At 45.5% G+C, this 18,674-nt stretch overlaps 1 protein-coding gene across 4 annotated transcripts in view; it reads right to left on the minus strand.

Annotated features, from left to right (window-relative positions):
* Positions 1-1,360: 1,360 nt before the first annotated feature.
* Positions 1,361-18,674, minus strand: part of LOC115153560 (C-Jun-amino-terminal kinase-interacting protein 4-like) — a 63,236-nt gene continuing 45,922 nt past the window's right edge. For 2 of the 4 annotated variants that reach the window (XM_029699142.1, XM_029699143.1), the window contains 23 exons: positions 17,079-17,592; positions 16,790-16,886; positions 16,401-16,537; positions 15,682-15,739; positions 15,126-15,278; positions 14,917-14,974; positions 14,694-14,824; positions 14,082-14,138; positions 11,065-11,244; positions 10,726-10,858; positions 10,510-10,605; positions 8,028-8,195; positions 7,749-7,920; positions 7,386-7,601; positions 6,591-6,759; positions 6,391-6,519; positions 6,156-6,304; positions 5,747-5,895; positions 4,610-4,781; positions 4,297-4,410; positions 3,971-4,144; positions 3,758-3,895; positions 1,361-3,636 (listed from right to left, as the gene is read on the minus strand). In XM_029699142.1, the coding sequence (XP_029555002.1) occupies positions 3,515-3,636; positions 3,758-3,895; positions 3,971-4,144; positions 4,297-4,410; positions 4,610-4,781; positions 5,747-5,895; positions 6,156-6,304; positions 6,391-6,519; positions 6,591-6,759; positions 7,386-7,601; positions 7,749-7,920; positions 8,028-8,195; positions 10,510-10,605; positions 10,726-10,858; positions 11,065-11,244; positions 14,082-14,138; positions 14,694-14,824; positions 14,917-14,974; positions 15,126-15,278; positions 15,682-15,739; positions 16,401-16,537; positions 16,790-16,886; positions 17,079-17,592 (3,486 nt within the window). In that variant the 3' untranslated portion in view covers positions 1,361-3,514. Of the gene's footprint in view, positions 3,637-3,757; positions 3,896-3,970; positions 4,145-4,296; positions 4,411-4,609; positions 4,782-5,746; positions 5,896-6,155; positions 6,305-6,390; positions 6,520-6,590; positions 6,760-7,385; positions 7,602-7,748; positions 7,921-8,027; positions 8,196-10,509; positions 10,606-10,725; positions 10,859-11,064; positions 11,245-14,081; positions 14,139-14,693; positions 14,825-14,916; positions 14,975-15,125; positions 15,279-15,681; positions 15,740-16,400; positions 16,538-16,789; positions 16,887-17,078; positions 17,593-18,242; positions 18,312-18,674 lie in introns of all 4 variants that reach the window. The other 2 variants (XM_029699140.1, XM_029699139.1) reach the window with 2 other exon arrangements.

Below are 18,674 nucleotides of genomic sequence, written 5' to 3' on the forward strand. Positions count from 1 at the left end.
CTCCGACCCTACGAGGTTCGAGCCTGCTGGTTTTCGGTTCTACCTGATAATTAATTGCACCCACCTGGTGTCCCAGGTCTAAATCAGTTCCCAATGAGAGGGCAACAATGAAATCACGTAGTGGTACTGGCTTCGAGGTCCAGAGTTGAGTTTGAGTGCTCTACAGGATGCAGCTGGGATTGTAACAACCTCTTGGACACTGGTACCCGAGTAGCTCTGGTCCAGGGCGTTACAGGAGACTCACGATGAACCAGAGCTATGAGATACCATGTACAAAAAGTGCTGTAATTCCTAAATGGTTCACTCGATATGGATGAAAATACCCTCAAATTAAAGTATTTGTCACTGTCCCAATACTTTGAGTTCACTGCATGTATGCGGTTTTTTTTAATTTAAAAAAAATGTACATTTCAAAGGGTCGATTTTAAACACACCTCATGTATTGGAAAGACCCAGGTCTGTTAAAGAGCAGCTGACAGTGCTTCCAAAATTCTTGGAAATCTTGTAAAAAGCCAAAAGCGGAGCAGACACAAGTTTCCTCACAAGTCAGTTTAATTGATAGTTAAAATAATGAAAGGCTAAAGATATGCTGTATCAGTACATAGATAGGTGATGGATGAACTGTCACTGGGGACAACCATAGTCACGGCAACACAAGTTTTGGGGGTGACCTTGACCTGTTCATCAACACAGGAGTTGGAAGAAGTTGATCTTAGGCACTGACCTAAAGTCAGTTTCACATTTTCCTGAGCAGTAATGAAGGATTTTGTGAAGATACACTGGCCCCAGATCTGTGCTTAATGCCAACTTCCACCCAGCGCACTCAACATCCCCCTTTGGAGTGTACAAAACATTAGGAACACCTGCTCTTTCCATGACAGACTGACAAGGTGAATCCAGTTGAAAGCTTATTGATGCCACTTGTTAAAGCCACTTCAAATCAGTGTAGATGAAGGGGAGGAGACAGGTTAAAATATGATTTTTAATCCTCAAGGCAATTGAGACATGGATTGTGTATGTGTGCCATTCAGAGGATAAATGGGTAAGAATGGTTTTTCACACAAGTTTCCTGTGTGTATCAAGATTGGTCCACCACCACCCAAAGGACATCCAGCAAACTTGACACAACTGTGGTATGCATTGGAGTCAACATGCATCCCTGTGGAACGTTTGACACCTTGTAGAGTCCATGACCGATGAATTGAGGCTGTTCTGAGGGCAAAAGGGGGTGCAACTCAATATTAGGAAGGTGTTCTTAATGTTTTGTACAAGCAGGGTAGTGTATAGCGCAGTAGTCTCTCTCTTTCTCTAATTCAACCATTCCAATTACACTCATTGTCAAAACAATAAAACCAAGACATTTCAATGTTTCATATACAATTTATATTCATATAGTCATATTTCATATTGTACAAAGTTACATTCTGAACTGCAAAGACTCTTTCATAGAAATAAATACTGAAATGGCTAAACTGCGATATGAAGCATCTCTTCTCCTGGAGAGCAGACAGACAGACACACACAGACCGGCACAAAGGCACACACACGCCCTCGTTCCTCAGGACAGACACCGTAGTAACACTCACCAGCACAATCTGCTGGTACACAGACCAGACTCCGGCCGAGTGTGTCAAATGACACCTTACTCCGCATCTAGACGCATCCACAGATTAAATGTCACTTTACTCCCCATCCAGACGCAACCACAGATTAAATGACACCTTACTCCCCATCTAGACGCAACCACAGATTAAATGTCACCTTACTCCCCATCTAGACGCAACCACAGATTAAATGTCACCTTACTCCCCATCTAGACGCAACCACAGATTAAATGACACCTTACTCCGCATCTAGACGCAACTACAGATTAAATGTCACCTTACTCCCCATCTAGACGCAACCACAGATTAGGGTCGAAAAGACAAACATACAAAAAGTCAATAATAAAAATAGGCTTCAGTATCATATCAACCTATCAGGAGGGATCCTGTTTGGTCAGAGATCAGTCACCCTGTCCCCAGTGTACAAAAGGTAAAAGGAAGACGTTGCCCCTAGACGCTCATCTAATGTCAGTGTTGAGTAGTTCCTCCCCTAATTGTTCACGTTGGGATTTGCGGAGGGTAAATTGATCCTAGATCTGTGCCCATGGGTAACATCTACTCTCAGCATACAAAAGACTCCAAAAGCAGAGAAACCAGCTATTATACACAATCACATCTCTGCATGTGCAGAGATGATGGCTTAAAAATATATTTATCTATCCATACACCATGAGCCTTATAACAAAGACGGTCTGTCAAAATGTTATTGTATCTACATAGAGACGGGTTGAAAATGCTGCTACAACGCTGTACATTTACTTTATTCTGATCAACTGAAATGAGTTTTCCTTTGGTAACATTCTTTCACATAGGTATACATAAATCAGTCACACTTCAAAAGTCCATAATGTACTTTTAAACATTTCCTTTCTTTTACTTTCAAACCTAAGGCAACAGTTGATTTTTGTAAAATGTCTGCAAGCTCGAGCTGATGGGAAGGAAGGTGGGAGAGCAGCGGCCCAGAAACTAAAGTCAGAGACCCTGTTCCAACACACTTAAAGTGCAACCCTGTAATTAACTACTAATCTGTCTCAATCATCAATCCAATCCAGTTGTAATTACCCCTAGGAAGGGAGGATGCATTTTTAGGTGTTGGAATAGGGCGATTCTCTGACCCTGCAGCTACAGACATGATTGATCTGCGATCTATCAGGTTTTCCATAGACCATAGTCATGGAGAACAACACTGATCCCAAGTCCAGAAAACTGACAATCGATTAAACTGTATTGCGTACAATCAACATCCATGTTCTCACAAAATAAAATAAAAATGATCATGCAAGAAGAGCACACCTGTATCATTTAGGACACACAGGATTGGCTCCGTCGCTGGATTGTTCTGTAATACTTGCTTTCTTATTGGACATCATGCGGTTGATTTGGTTTTGCAGTTCAAACACCAACATCATTATTCTCCTGTGTGCAGGTTTCTTGTACAGTTTCATACAGTATTGTCTCCTCTGTCCAATCGGTCCTTTACTGAAAGGAAGCAAAGATGAGGACAGGGGTGTGGCCAAAGACACACCCTGAACCTACATCGATTCCCACCAATCACCACGCAGTATTTGTACAGAGGGGTTGGACACTAGGCATACAATATAAAACCAAGTGCAAAACATGACCTAAGAAAATTAAATAAACAGAAATGATTTTGTTTTCAATAATAGTAGTAGTAGTAGTAATAATAATAATAATAATAATAATAATAATAATAATAAAAGAGCAACAGGCTTGTATCAGATTTCAAATTCAATACAATCAGTAAAATTACAAATTAAATAAAAAATAACCGTAAAACAAAAAGAAACATGCAGAAGAGTGAATCTGATTGGCCAGCTTTGTTCCTGCTTCGAGCAGGCTCCTCCCATTCTTCATCTCTGTGGCAGGGTTAGAGATCAAGGGTTAAAAGTTCAGGCCTGACTGCCCATGACCTGCCAGACGATCAGGTGACTCCTCTCAGCTTTAGCCAGGAACGGCTGCAGCTTCAGAGTGTGCTCATCCAGTGGCTCCTCAGTCTCCCCAGCCTCGTCACCTACACACAGACAAACATTAAGCCACTTCAATTTAAACAAATCTGGATGTTTTCATGCCCTGCCATATACAGACAGTACTTGTCAATTGATTGTCTGATATGATGGTCCTAGCCAACTCACCCATCCTGAAGTCGATGTATCCCTCTCCACCACTCATCACTAGAACAGACCTTTCCTGCTGTTGTTGAGGGTGCTCCTCTACCCCCTTGTCACTCCCCACCTCTGCTGCTCCGCCAGCACCTGACGGGATCACCTGACCTGGGGGAGGGAGGACCTTCATCCAGTTAAAAGGCAGGAGGAGGAGAAGAAGAGAGGGAAGAGAAGTGAAATTACCTGGGACAGCCGTGAAGAACTTGACGGCATCTCGGTGACCATGGAAACAGAGCTGAGCGTGAGCCATGGAGCAGAAGGGTACAGAGGTTCCAGCTGTCACCTTGTCACTGTTTTCATCACCATACACACGGATCACTCCACCAGGTTTACCTGGCCCCGCCGTCACCTTATTGGCTAGAGACAGAGCGAGAGAGAGATGAATCATTAAATAGAGAAAGGGTGAATAGATGGAGGGATGAGAGAGAAATGAATAATTACATAGAGAGAGGGGAAAGAGACGGGTAAAGAGACGGTGATGGAGAGAGAGATGCATTACTTCCCCTTACTGTCAGTGAGAGGTATAGAGATGATAACACCGTTGCCGGTGCCGACCCAGAGACGGTTACAGGACACCATGAGAGCTGTGATCCTAACAAACGAGAAGCCCAGCTTCCCCGTACCTGAGGGAGATTAACATGACTCATTATTAAGAAAATAAATTATGAAGTACGGGTCTATATTTCCTGTACATGACTTGGGCTTTCTAACGCCATGAATCCCTGTCCCATATTAATCAGCTAACGAGGAAACAAACTCAAACAAGTTGCATTAGAAGCATAGAACACAACAACAGGTGTTTAAATGCCCTGGGTTCCTCACCCAGCATCTTGCTGACGTAGGGTTCTATGTCGACGTCCTGCAGGTGTTGATGTGTGTGGGCGTGGAACAGTCTCAGAGTAGAGTCCAGTCGGATCGACACCCAGATACCATCTCCATCCCACGCCAGCTGTCTCACCTGGCTCTCCTTACGGGGGTGGGCATCAAATGACTTCTACGGGGGGAGAGAGATAGGAGAGGAGGGTTACAAGTATAATCTGTGGATGGTTAAACTTGTGTGTTCAGTACGCGAGTCAGTCCGTCTGAGCCCGTGTGTTCAGTACGCGAGTCAGTCCGTCTGAGCCCGTGTGTTCAGTACGCGGGTCAGTCCGTCTGAGCCCGTGTGTTCAGTACGCGAGTCAGTCCGTCTGAGCCCGTGTGTTCAGTACGCGGGTCAGTCCGTCTGAGCCAGTGTGTTCAGTACGCGGGTCAGTCCGTCTGAGCCCGTGTGTTCAGTACGCGGGTCAGTCCGTCTGAGCCCGTGTGTTCAGTACGCGAGTCAGTCCGTCTGAGCCCGTGTGTTCAGTACGCGGGTCAGTCCGTCTGAGCCCGTGTGTTCAGTACGCGGGTCAGTCCGTCTGAGCCCGTGTGTTCAGTACGCGGGTCAGTCCGTCTGAGCACGTGTGTTCAGTACGCGAGTCAGTCCGTCTGAGCCCGTGTGTTCAGTACGCGAGTCAGTCCGTCTGAGCCCGTGTGTTCAGTACGCGAGTCAGTCCGTCTGAGCCCGTGTGTTCAGTACGCGAGTCAGTCCGTCTGAGCCCGTGTGTTCAGTACGCGAGTCAGTCCGTCTGAGCCCGTGTGTTCAGTACGCGAGTCAGTCCGTCTGAGCCCGTGTGTTCAGTACGCGAGTCAGTCCGTCTGAGCCCGTGTGTTCAGTACGCGAGTCAGTCCGTCTGAGCCCGTGTGTTCAGTACGCGAGTCAGTCCGTCTGAGCCCGTGTGTTCAGTACGCGAGTCAGTCCGTCTGAGCCCGTGTGTTCAGTACGCGAGTCAGTCCGTCTGAGCCCGTGTGTTCAGTACGCGAGTCAGTCCGTCTGAGCCCGTGTGTTCAGTACGCGAGTCAGTCCGTCTGAGCCCGTGTGTTCAGTACGCGGGTCAGTCCGTCTGAGCCTGCATGATTCCGTGTGTGTGTCAGGCGTGCCTCTATCTTCATGGCTTTGGGCTGGACCACGTAGATCTTGTTCCTGAAGCCACACCAGACCTTGTCGTGAACCACAGTCATACAGCGGATAGAGTGGTGGGGTCTGCCCAGGTCTAACAGGTGGTAGTTGGTCAGATCCCACTGACCATCTGGAGGGGAAGGGGTGGGGTTAGCACCAGCATATACAGTGCATTCAGAAAGCATTAAGACCCCTTGACTTTTTCCACTGTTATGTTACAGCCTTATTCTAAAATGGATGAAATCATTTTTTCCCCCACCCTCAATCTACACACAATACCCAATACTAATGACAAAGCAAAAACAGTTGAATCCCCTTATATGGGATTCAAGTAGATCAACGGACACACAAACGCATGTAAGAAAGCATATGGAAACACGTCAGCCTTACCCACTCCTCTGTGGAAGATAGCCAGTGTTCCATCAGCCAGAGACACCAACACTCTCCCCTTCACATGGACGATGCCCAGGACAGAGTCCTTCAGCTTTATAGAGTGGAGACACTTCCTCCACTGGGCCACTGACGAGTGCACGTACACACTAAAACACACACCAGTTTGACTAATGGGATCAATATGAGATTGATAAACAGATCTGATTGATTAATTAGCAGATTGGCATCTCACCATCCGTTCTGTGCCCCTAGCCACATGGTGGGTAAAACACTGCTCATCTTCTGGGCTTCTTCTCTCATCAGGTCCTGTTCCTCTGGGTTAGGGTTGGAGCTCACACCGTCCTTCACCAGATCAGACTCCCTGAGAATGGAAACAGGATGTTATAATGAGTGTTTGTGTGTGTGTTTTTGTTTGTCCGTGTTTGTCCATACCTCTGTGTGTAGTTGGCTGGCGACTTCCCTGGGCTAGTACTCTGAACACCCAGAGGGTCAGTGAAGACATGTTCAGTGTAGACTCCCCTCTGACTTAAGTCATGCTCCGGGCCTGCAGGACCTGCACTGGCCTCTGTAGCTTCAGTAGCCTCCTCTGCAGCCTTGGAGTCTACACAGGGAGGAGAGAGGGATTTTTAAATGGACAGGGAATCCCATTTGGGAACCAATTGCCCAAATCACATGTTTCTTTAACCCTGTAGGGTAGACCTAGGAATTCAGAGGATCATTCCATGGAGAAAGTGGGGTGAAAGGGTTTAGTTTAGAGGTCTTCACTGGTCCGAGTGGGCCTGATATACCCGACAGTTCTAACTTGTCCCTCGGGACCGGGTCGGGTCCTGTTTGATTGTCATCGGGTCTTGGTCTATGTAACTAAAGCTGACAGACTGAATGGACCTGACCACAGCTCTGCATAGACTATAGCATATTTATTTTATGCTAATAAGGTGAATGTATTAACTTATAGAAGGCCTAGCTGACATATAAAGACCTACTTGTTAACCAGTAGACCAACTTGGCTGATAAACATAACATTTTTGTCACTCCGGTCCAAATCGGGTCTAGGTTCCATTCGGGTTCCGGTCTGATTGTTCTCGGGTTCGTTCAGGTCCGGGTCCATGACCTCTAGCTAGCAAACCCAGCAATCACCCACTTCTGGAACTAGCAAAGTATCCACTAACTCAGCACATCAGTCCAGTGTGACTAGATCAGTAGAAACTTCAGAGGGACGTCTCTTACCTGTGTCTGTCTCATTCTCTGTGCTTGCTGTCTGGGGGGTAGCCACCGCCCCCTCGGTAGAGCAGCCAACCACATTGATCCCTGCCAGCACTCCAGCTTCACCCCCTGAGCCACTACTGGTTGTGCTGGCTTCGAGAGTCCCGCCCTCAGCACCCGACCCCGCCTCCAGGTTATGGGGTACCTCCTCCCCTGCTGGGTAGTCGGTCTCTCTGGCACCTGACACACACGCAAGCACATATACACCAAAGACCACCATATATAAACATGTACAAACAAACATGTTATGGTTAGCTACAATCAAAATACATATACATATTTTGCTTGGTCTTGAGTGATCATATAAAAACGCACACAAACACAGACCTGGCACGCTAGCCATGCAGAGGACGTGGGAGTTGCAGACAAAGAAGTTCTCCAGGACGTTCCCAGGCTGGTTGGCGTCGATGACGATGACCTTAGTGGTGGCCTGAGTACTGGTACAGATCCAGACCAGAGAGGACAGCTCCTCCTGGTGATGCAGCTCCTTCTCCTGCTCCTACACACCAGTATTGTATGAGCGTGCCTGTATTGTATGAGCGTGCCTGTATTGTATGAGCGCATGTGTGTGTGTGCTGGCTGACCACGTGTGTTGTGTACATGTACCTTCAGGTCCTGGTCCAGTTTGTCCAGACTGCTCTGTGATCCTACCTTCCTGCGACGGCTCTCAGGACCAGGGCTGGTCAGGTCACTGTAGAACACACTGGCTCCTACTATTGACCCCCCGTCACGAGTCTTACCCCCTGACAGGTTCACACCGACAGCACACCACAGCTACGGGAGGGAGACACACAGTTAGCAATATGTCCCTGTATATAGAGAGACATACAAAGGTAAGAATAGGTGTACAGACCAGTTTGTGAGCGGAGCTGAGCGGTCCTTTCTTACCGCTCTGCTAAAAACCACTCATCGCTCACAGGAAGAGAACCTGCTGCTCCAAATTCGCTCCATTCATTAAAAATCACAATTGAACCAACACCCATCTATTTTTGTGACTACCCAGACCTACCATTTTGTTTTGAAGTATTGAAACCAAACCATATGATCTGAAGGAAAAGTACTTGAATAAACATGAAAAGATGAATGTAAGAAGCGCTCACCATTTCAAATAGGCTACATGTCATATTAAACAGCACATAAACACTAAATAGGTCAGGAGCCAGACAGGGAGACTAAGAAGGAACAAAATTGAATTACTTAGCCTATATTATTTAAAAAATGTCAAGGCTATAGGCTACAAAGAAATACATTGTGAAGCATTAGCGAGGGCTACACCAGGCTGGCAGGGACATAAAGTGCTCAGCATTTGAAAACAACATTTCGCTGTATTTGTTAGTTTTTCACTCTGTTTGTCAGAACCTAACGGACAACTAATCAAAGCTTAAACCAAGTTTGTTCACCCACTGGGTCAAACAGCTGAAAAGACAAAGACATGTCTAACCCAGCACAAGTATTTATACCCTCCTTTAGGCGGAGTCTCCTCCTTGCACCTCTAAACACTACATCGTTGTTGCCAGGCATGTTAAGTTAAGTGTAATAATAAAAAAGAAAAAAAATTCAACTGTTCCTTCTGCCTTCATCTGACCTGACCTCGGCCCACATTCCTCACTAATCCATAGCTATCCAACCTTATCAGTGACCGCAACCAAGTGATTTCCTTTTCCCTTAATTAGTAACTCTCCGGACCCATACCACCCTCCATTGACCCCACCATATACATTCCTAATACATGTAACCATTAACTTCTAGTGTAGAAAGTATTTTAAACTACAACCCAACATATTAAAGAATTATATTCTATAAATTGCATATATATATATGCTTTGACTTAGAATTCATTAGAAATTAAACAAAAAAATGCCTTATTAGGCTCAGTCTACAGTGCCTGGAGAACAGGCCAGCAGCGGAGAATACCCTCTAAGCACTTGCAGAACCACTGGGGACGCTAAACACCCTTTGGGCCATTCTTGCCAGGTTGGGCAGGAATGCGTTTTTCTTTTTCTTTTTTGTAGGTAGGCCTAAAAGGATTTTAGGTAAAACAACCCTATCAAAACAGATAAAGCTCCTTGAAAGAGGTAATATGCCCGGCCTATTGGGCCAAAATGCCTTGGTTTCTCAAATGATTGCCTCGCCTGGTTCACCAACATAGCCGATCTATATTTTAGCCCAAACAACTACCTCTTCCCCTACTGTATTTATTTATTTTGCTCCTTTGCACCCAATTATTTCTATTTCTACTTTCTTCCACTACAAATCTACCATTCCAGTGTTTTACTTGCTATATTGTATTTACTTCCCCACCATGGACTTTTTTGCCTTTACCTCCCTTATCTCACCTCATTTGCTCACTTTGTATATAGACTTATTTTTCTACTATATTATTGACTGTATGTTTGTTTTACTCCATGTGTAACTCTGTGTTGTTGTATGTGTCAAACCGCTTGCTTTATCTTGGCCAGGTCGCAATTGTAAATGAGAACTTATTCTCAACTTGCCTTCCTGGTTAAATAAAGGTGAAATAAATAAATAAAGAAAATAAAAATCAATGATGGCCCATTGTATAGATAATAGAACAAAAATGAACCAAACTTAAAGAGATCTGATTTTTAGTTTATAAATACTTTGCTACAATGACACAGCTAGCTACCCACCTCGTTCCTTTCTGTTAGTATCTACACGTACTAAGTACACTATCATGCTTTCGGGACACCAGTCTTTTCTGACCCCATAATGATTCTTTAGTTGTGGACACTACATCACCACACACCCTCTCTTGTGCTTGGACCTTCTTATCTTTGGAAGTCACCTTGATTTTGCACCTGTGTGTTTTCAGTTTCTTTCTGAAAATATTTAGCATACTAGATGACAGAAACTAAAGCAAGGGGCTATTAGCAGCACACAAGTAGACTACAAATGCATGCTGGGCTGGGCATGGCCTGAGCTTGTGAAGTGAACGCTACTGGAGCGCTACTGGAGCGGGCGAGAAGGCCGAAGCTCCAGCCTTTGGGAAACTCGCTCCACGCTCCAGTCAAATTGGGGGACACTCCGCTCCAGCTCCACTCCAGTTCACATACTCTGGTATACACACCTTCATGGTAGCATCTTTCTCATCCAGTGGTCGGAGGTAGACCGGAACAGGTAGATTCTTCATCTTGCTCTCTGACGTCTGACCACCGTTGGCCACCTGCAAAATAAAACTGCGTGGTCAAAATACCTGGAGTCGCTTAACCTAACCTCACGTAACCTACAGCCCGTATATTGAAAGTCAGCCATATTAAGTAACCCATAAAGAGACTTCAACTACCTTGAATTTCTGTGGCAGGCTCCACCCGTAGGCCTGTACCCGGCCGTCCTCTTCCTTCTCAACGTGGGCTTTCACCTGTCTGTACTGGGCTCTCTTCTGCTCCCTACGAGACACCGTGTTGCCTGCCTCAGACCTGAACGGGGGGGGGGGGATGCATCAAAAAAACATCCCATCTATTCTGGACACACAATCTGGCGTAGATAGATAAATAAACTGAATGGATAGGGGCATGGAGGTGGGGCCAAAGGAGGATTAAATCTCGAATGAGTGAAAAGCTGCATTAATAATTGGGTGGGTCATGAGTGAATGGACAGATGAGTAGATGTCTCTAACACTCACTCCTCATTGAGGAAGTCGAAGGCCTTGCTCTTGTCACTGGGTAACTGTTGAAGCGCTGCACTCTTCTTCTTCACGGTGGGCTGGACCTGGGACGAGGGGGCGTTGTACTTCACATTGACTGGAGCCGCCTCCGCTGGCTTCTTAGCTGCTCCGCCACTTGAACTGAACAACCGGCTGAAACTGGAGGACGGAGGGAGGGATGGAGAGAGGGATACAGGGATGGAGGGAGGGAGAAGGTAGAAAGAAAGAGCAGACAGAGACATATAGAGGGGTGGACAAAGCAGCAGCGGCAGGGTTTAAGGGATAAATATTAAAATCAAGGGTTGATTTACACCCCCCCAAGACTACACCAATGACCAAAAGGAGGGTTTAACAGCGAGCCAGTCTCCACTCAGCAATTTTACAGGGGATGGGAGAGCAGGGAATGCATTGGTTAATACTGTAACACGAACCAGGCAGTTAGTATGTCAACACAGAACACAACAAAAGTTAAACTATTACTGCTAATCCCAGCTCTAGACAACGCTTGTTAAGTAAGAGTGAGATGAGAAGACTAGATGCAAAAATATCAGGATTCTTTCTGTTTAAGATCAAATATCTATAGTCCATCAGGTCAAAACATAGACTTCATGACCCTCTCCATATAGCAGAAAATAGCCTACCCTCTTGGAAACAACCTTAGTGTGTCAATTCAGAAATCTGTCCAATCACAGATGGCATACTGCATCTGACTCTGAAATACAACCATCTATTCCACCGTATGCCCTCTTTCTCCTCATCCCAACCCCATCACACACACCCTCCCACATCCCAACACACCTCCTGCACACATATGACATCCAACAACAACCACAGGCATGATAACAGAGACAGAGGGACCAGAGGGCAACAGGAAAGACAAGGGATTTCTTCATAAATAAACATGCATTTAACATTTCACGCACACACCACCTCTTCAAGAAATAAATGCTTTACCCTCTGCCTAAAATATAAGTAAATTATTAGTCAGATGCATTACAACACTCTCCAACAATACATGTCATTCATAAATGAACCACACACCATAGCCATTCCTACTGAAACTCAACAGGGAGAGCCTGTATTGGGAAATGGCCATTTACAAGACATTTCAGTTAAATATTTTTTATATGTGTACTAGGTACACACACACACACACACACACACACACACACCTTCTGATTGTAGGTGAATCGTATTCAAAACTTTTGACAGAGGATAAGTGTTGGTTTCCCTTCGGAGTTTTCAAAAAATGTGAACTCACTCCGACTTTAAATGAAAACAAAATGTCACTTGAAGTAAAAAGCCATTCCCTGATCAGGCAGGCACTCCCTGCATGTTTTGTTAATGTTGTTTGTTAAAAACCAGATTCAAGAAGACCCTTAGCATAGCAAAAGTTTACCTACACGCTGGTGATCAAAACGTGATTTAAAAAAAAATGAAGAAAACATTTAAAACAAAAAGGGGAAAACAGAATCAATGATGGTCAACAATCATCGTAGTGACTTTAGCTTCAGGTATGGTATGACACTTCTGAGATGAGGAGTGTACGGCGAAAAGGAGAGAACAAAAAAAGCAGAGACAAAAAAGAAAAGAGTAAAGAAAATTAGATAGAAAGTAGTGGTAGTAGGAGGGGATAGTAGGAAAGGAGGGGATAGTAGGAAAGGAGGGGATAGTAGAAAGAGGGGATAGTAGAAAAGGAGTGGTAGTAGGAAAGGAGTGGTAGTAGGAAAGGAGTGGTAGTAGGAAAGGAGTGGTAGTAAGAAAGGAGTGGTAGTAGGAAAGGAGTGGTAGTAGGAAAGGAGTGGTAGTAGGAAAGGAGTGGTAGTAGGAAAGGAGTGGTAGTAGGAAAGGAGTGGTAGTAAGAAAGGAGTGGTAGTAGGAAAGGAGTGGTAGTAAGAAAGGAGTGGTAGTAAGAAAGGAGTGGTAGTAGGAAAAGGAGTGGTAGTAGGAAAAGGAGTGGTAGTAGGAAAGGAGTGGTAGTAGGAAAGGAGTGGTAGTAGGAAAGGAGTGGTAGTAAGAAAGGAGTGGTAGTAGGAAAGGAGTGGTAGTAAGAAAGGAGTGGTAGTAGGAAAGGAGGGGATAGTAGGAAAGGAGGGGATAGTAGGAAAGGAGGGGATAGTAGGAAAGGAGGGGATAGTAGAAAAGGAGGGGATAGTAGAAAAGGAGGGGATAGTAGAAAAGGAGGGGATAGTAGAAAAGGAGTGGATAGTAGAAAAGGAGGGGTAGTAAGAAAGGAGTGGAAGTAAGAAAAAGGAGTGGTAGTAGGAAAGGAGTGGTAGTAAGAAAGGAGTGGTAGTAAGAAAGGAGTGGTAGTAAGAAAGGAGTGGTAGTAGGAAAGGAGTGGTAGTAAGAAAGGAGTGGTAGTAAGAAAGGAGTGGTAGTAAGAAAGGAGTGGTAGTAAGAAAGGAGTGGTAGTAAGAAAGGAGTGGTAGTAGAAAAAGGAGTGGTAGTAGGAAAGGAGTGGTAGTGGTAGGAAAGGAGTGGTAGTGGTAGGAAAGGAGTGGTAGTGGTAGGAAAGGAGTGGTAGTGGTAGGAAAGGAGTGGTAGTAAGAAAGGAGTGGTAGTAGGAAAGGAGTGGTAGTAAGAAAGGAGTGGTAGTAAGAAAGGAGTGGTAGTAAGAAAGGAGTGGTAGTAAGAAAGGAGTGGTAGTAAGAAAGGATTGGTAGTAGAAAAATGAGTGGTAGTAGGGAAAGGAGTGGTAGTAGGAAAGGAGTGGTAGTAGGAAAGGAGTGGTAGTAGGAAAGGAGTGGTAGTAAGAAAGGAGTGGTAGTAGGAAAGGAGTGGTAGTAGAAAAAGGAGTGGTAGTAGGAAAGGAGTGGTAGTAGGAAAGGAGTGGTAGTAGGAAAGGAGTGGTAGTAGGAAAGGAGTGGTAGAAAGAAAAGAGTGGGAGTAAGAAAGGAGTGGTAGTAGGAAAGGAGTGGTAGTAGGAAAGGAGTGGTAGTAGGAAAGGAGTGGTAGTAGGAAAGGAGTGGTGGTGAAAAAGAAGGGAATCTTACAACTGCCAGATGCTGGATTTCTTCTTGTCTGCGGCGGCAGGGTTCTCTCTAGACGCTCTGAGGGAAGATAACAACATATTTCATGGAGTCATCACTATTCAGCTGAGACAAAAACGATCTCGTTACTCAACTAGCTGGAATCGCCATGGAGGGAACGCACCAGAAGGGGTGCTTGTTTATCAATAAGAACAATGTGTGGGTGGAACACAGAAGACAAAAACTCTTCAAGGCGCGGCTTGGTCAATCCGACGTCTGCATTGGCGGTCATGCGGCCTCTGCAGAAGTCAGGGCATTCATACTTCCTGCGCTTCACAGAGCAGCGCAGATCTGTTGAGCAGAGCTGTCGTCAAGTGAGTTTGTGTTTATACAGGACCTCCAGCCGCCACCTACCGTCAACCAATCATGTCAATGTGGAGCTATACGGAGCCCTCCGCATTGTTACAAAATTTGGGAGGCCCACAGCGGCACTAAATTTGGCCTTTGAATGCCTCTGGAGGCTCCGCAACTGCGTCACACCATCCATACGAAGCCTACAACCACATTTTGAATCAGGCATAAATTGGCTCTTAGTTAGAAGATTCCCCTCCTCCCTCTCGCTTCCTCCCCCCTCACCGTATCATCTCTGTCCATCGTACAGCTTCCTGTAGCTCCATCAGTCTCTCCTTGTACTGGTTCCTCTCCATCAGGACTCTGGCCATCTCTACTCTGGTAAACCTCTTCCTCTGAGCCGTGGGAACATCCGCCTGCCAGGAGTGGTATCAGCACCCTCATTAGACACACACGTCCACAAACAACTCACACACACAAACAACTCACACACACACAACCAACTCACATCTTCCTCACTGTTCTCACTCTTGGTCTTCACTTTGTCTTTCTCTGCCACCCGAATCCTAAGAGAGAAACACACCATGTGATGAACACACACACATGCTTGAGATGAACACACACAACAGACACACACTGGAGATGCCTTGGGATCCCATATTAATCTCAACAGGGGAACGAACAGACAGAGAGAAGGAAGGCAGAGTCAAGACTGACCTCCTGAGTTCCTCCTCTAGCTCCTTGTTTTTCTCCTCCAGTCTGGTCTTGGCCTGAGTCACAGCCTCCAGCTCTCCCTGCAGCACCTCCTTCTCACACGACAGCTCATCTACGCGCGCTATCAGGTCATTCTTCACCACGTTCAACGCATTTCTGACGCAACCGTGAGGACAGATTAGTCAGCACGATCATTAGGCCCTACACCCAGTTTCTCTGGGCCAGTGTTTCTGCATCCTGGTATCAAAGGGGTGCACATTTCTGTTTTTGTCCTAGCATTACACACCCGATTCCACTAATCAACTGATAATCAAAACTTTGCTTAATAGAATTGGGTGTTTAGTGCTAGGACAAAAACAGAAATGTGCACCCCTTTGATACCAGGATGCAGAAACACTGCGCTAGGTGAACTCTGATGAAAGCTAAATCCCTCCGTGACCAGAAGGTGGCAGTAGTGTGAATTTACTACACAACGTGGGACATTCTTGCTCTGGCAAATGTATAATGTTCCATTGATTTCTTGAGCATGGATGCAGGTGATTTTGAAAACACGCCTTACTTGGTCTCCAGCAGCTGAGTGTTCTCATGGATGAGGTGCTCTACTTCACGGCCCATACCTTCGAAGAAAAGGAGGGATGAAAAGGAAACATTTTTAATAAGAAATGGGAATTCCTCCAGTCTAAAATGGAACGATATAACAACAACATGATACACACACTCCTTCAGTCTTACCAATAAAGTTAAGGTCTGAGTCTGACACCCACGCTGGCAATGTGAGGTAGAAAACAAAACTGATTAACTTGACAAGATCGTCTTACAGCACAACTTGACTCTATGGGGACTCTACCAGGTCAATATACAGCCTAAAGAACACCTAACCTACAACCTGACAGAGGGAGACCCACTGTATATTTTAGTTTGGAAGCTAAAAAAGGGAGAACTAGGGAGAGGGTGATGAGTGATAGGGGATAAAGTGCAAAGGGGGTGAATGGAATGATTGATACACACCAGAAAACTCATCTGAAGAGAAGAACCAAGAAAAATATAAAATAATGAGACGAAGTATGAAGTATGGAAATAAAGTTAATGTGATAGGGGAGAAATGGCAAATAGGGGAGTCCATCCTAGTATATATGGCAAGTACACACAAGTGCCAGTCGAGTTTTTGCCATTCATTTGGGACTGAGGTAGAGTTCTCCAGATTTACCCAAGGTGTGGGTATGAGATGGTGGTCTTGGAATAGGTGAGCGGCAAGTGTCTAAGGTGGGCGTGTCTTACCGAGCAGGTCGGCCCCCTCGTCCATGTCTGCTATGTCTACTTCCATGTCGGGTCCTGCCGAGGACAGCTCCGCAAACAAAGACTCTGTGTTCCTGTCGAACGCCATGTTTTCTATACCTACTCCTTTAGAAGGAGTACTGGAGAGAGGGATGGGAGGAGGGAGGTGGAAGGGGGGAGAGATGGATGGGGGAGGGAGAGAGCGGGAGGTCATCTGAGTGACCACAGCTTCAATACACTGCATCATAAAATAAAGTGTTTGTTTTCATATCCGGCTGCAATCACCAAGCTGGAAGCGATTGTCTGTACAGTTTGACAGATAAATGATGATTGAGTGTTCAGGATAGAGATGCAGAGATGGCGATAGAAACACTAGTTCCTGTTGACCCTACCTGGCATCTTTGTAGCCACTGAGGTCCATGTCCAGTTCAGGAGTGGACTCTATGATGGACTGCACCTCTGATGACTCAGTGTTATCATCTGCTGCGTCTGGAGAGGAGATGGAATAACATGTACTATCCTTCTGGGACAAACGGGTACGTTTGACATGGTGAATACAGTGGTGAGGCCAATGTGATGCCAAACACATTTTAGTATGTTTTCTAACGTAACAAAATCCAAGTACCCCAACATAGCCAATCCCCATGTTCTCAGTTTATGCCCTGTAGCTGCAGTACTGACCTGTGAGAGGTTCTGACCCTCCTCTGACTCCTGCTCCTCTCAGCTCGGAGTCCTGTCCCTCGTGTACTGTGGTGTTCTTACTGCTGATGTTCTCTGGCTTCCTGTCGCTTCTGTCCAGGTTCCTGTTCAGACCCTCGCCCACTTCCTCTAACTCTTCCTGGTGGGGCGTGCCCACAGATGCCATGGCAACATCAGATGCGGAAGTAGACACGGGAGTGGCCGACATAGACCCGCCCCCTTGACTGGACATTGGGGTGACAGATTTGGAGCCGCCGCTTTGCGTGGACATTGGGGTAACCGACTTTGAGTCCACCCCTTGAGATGAAATAGGGGTACCGGATTTGGAATCTCCTTGAGAAGACATCAGGGTAGCCGATTTAGAGCCACCTTGTTGCGAGGACATTTTGGAGCCTGCTCCTTGGCTGGACATGGGGGTCCCCGACTTGGAGCCCCCTTTAGGAGACATAGGTGGGTTGGACTTGGAGCCTCCACGGTTAGCATTTGACATCTCATCCTACCGAAGAGAAAGAGGAAGTATAAATGAAATAAATGACAGATGGTCAAGTGCTATATCTCAAGTCAGCTTCTTTCCCTCAAAAAGGAATAAGCATATTTGAAAAAAAGTTGGCCAATGCAACAAAACCATTAATGCTCAGTCAAAAGGCAGTGGTATAAAAGTGCATAAAACAAACCAAGAAAACTAAATGCAGTTTAAACCAACCAGAAAAACACCTCAATTCAAATCAAAGTTGTTAGATCACACAGTTAGAAAACAAAACAAACATGTTGTAATATATTCTACAGCTAAGGCTAGTTGATTGGGTTGACGTACAGCTGGTGCCCTCTACGCATTCCTAGCAAGCCGACTGAACCCCTGAAAAAGACTGCGATGCATCTGAAATGGCACCCTACTCCCTATATAGTGTACTACTTTTGGTCAGAGCCCCATAGGGCTAAAAGTAATGCACTACATAGGGATCATTTAAGCTTCCGCCCCACGGTCACACCACGGTCCAGGTGAGTAACCTGCTTGGGTTGCATGCGGTTGGCAATGTACTATGATCTACGGTGGCATAAAGGCTAGATTAAGCTTTTATGAGACGACGTCGTCGTCTACAACACAGCAATTACAGGCCATAAAAACAACAACGCGGTAGTTTGGACCTGGTTCTGTTCAGCCTGCTGATTGGCTGAATGCCTCTGCCATCTGCTTGGGGAGTCTGGTGCCCCCAACTGGTTAAGAGAAAAATTACAACGAAGGCCTGTTTTAGAGCCGCGATCACAACTGGCCACATAATCAAAACACAGAGGTATAAAGATTACAAGGGGAGGGGGGGCAATCAGAATTGATAGAACAGCAGATTTATGTTGAAACAAGATTATTGCAAAGTCATTAATTAAGTATCTATCTATATATATACACACACACTGAACAAAAATAAAAATGCAACATGTTTCCTGTGCCAAGATAATCCATCCACCTGACAGGTCTGGCATATCAAGAAGCTGATTAAACAGCATGATCATTACACAGGTGCACCTTGTGTTGTGGACAATAAAGGGCCACTTTAAAATGTGCAGGTTTGTCACACAACA

Source organism: Salmo trutta, chromosome 18 (assembly GCF_901001165.1).
Source record: "Salmo trutta chromosome 18, fSalTru1.1, whole genome shotgun sequence".
Classification (NCBI taxonomy): Eukaryota; Metazoa; Chordata; class Actinopteri; order Salmoniformes; family Salmonidae; genus Salmo; species Salmo trutta.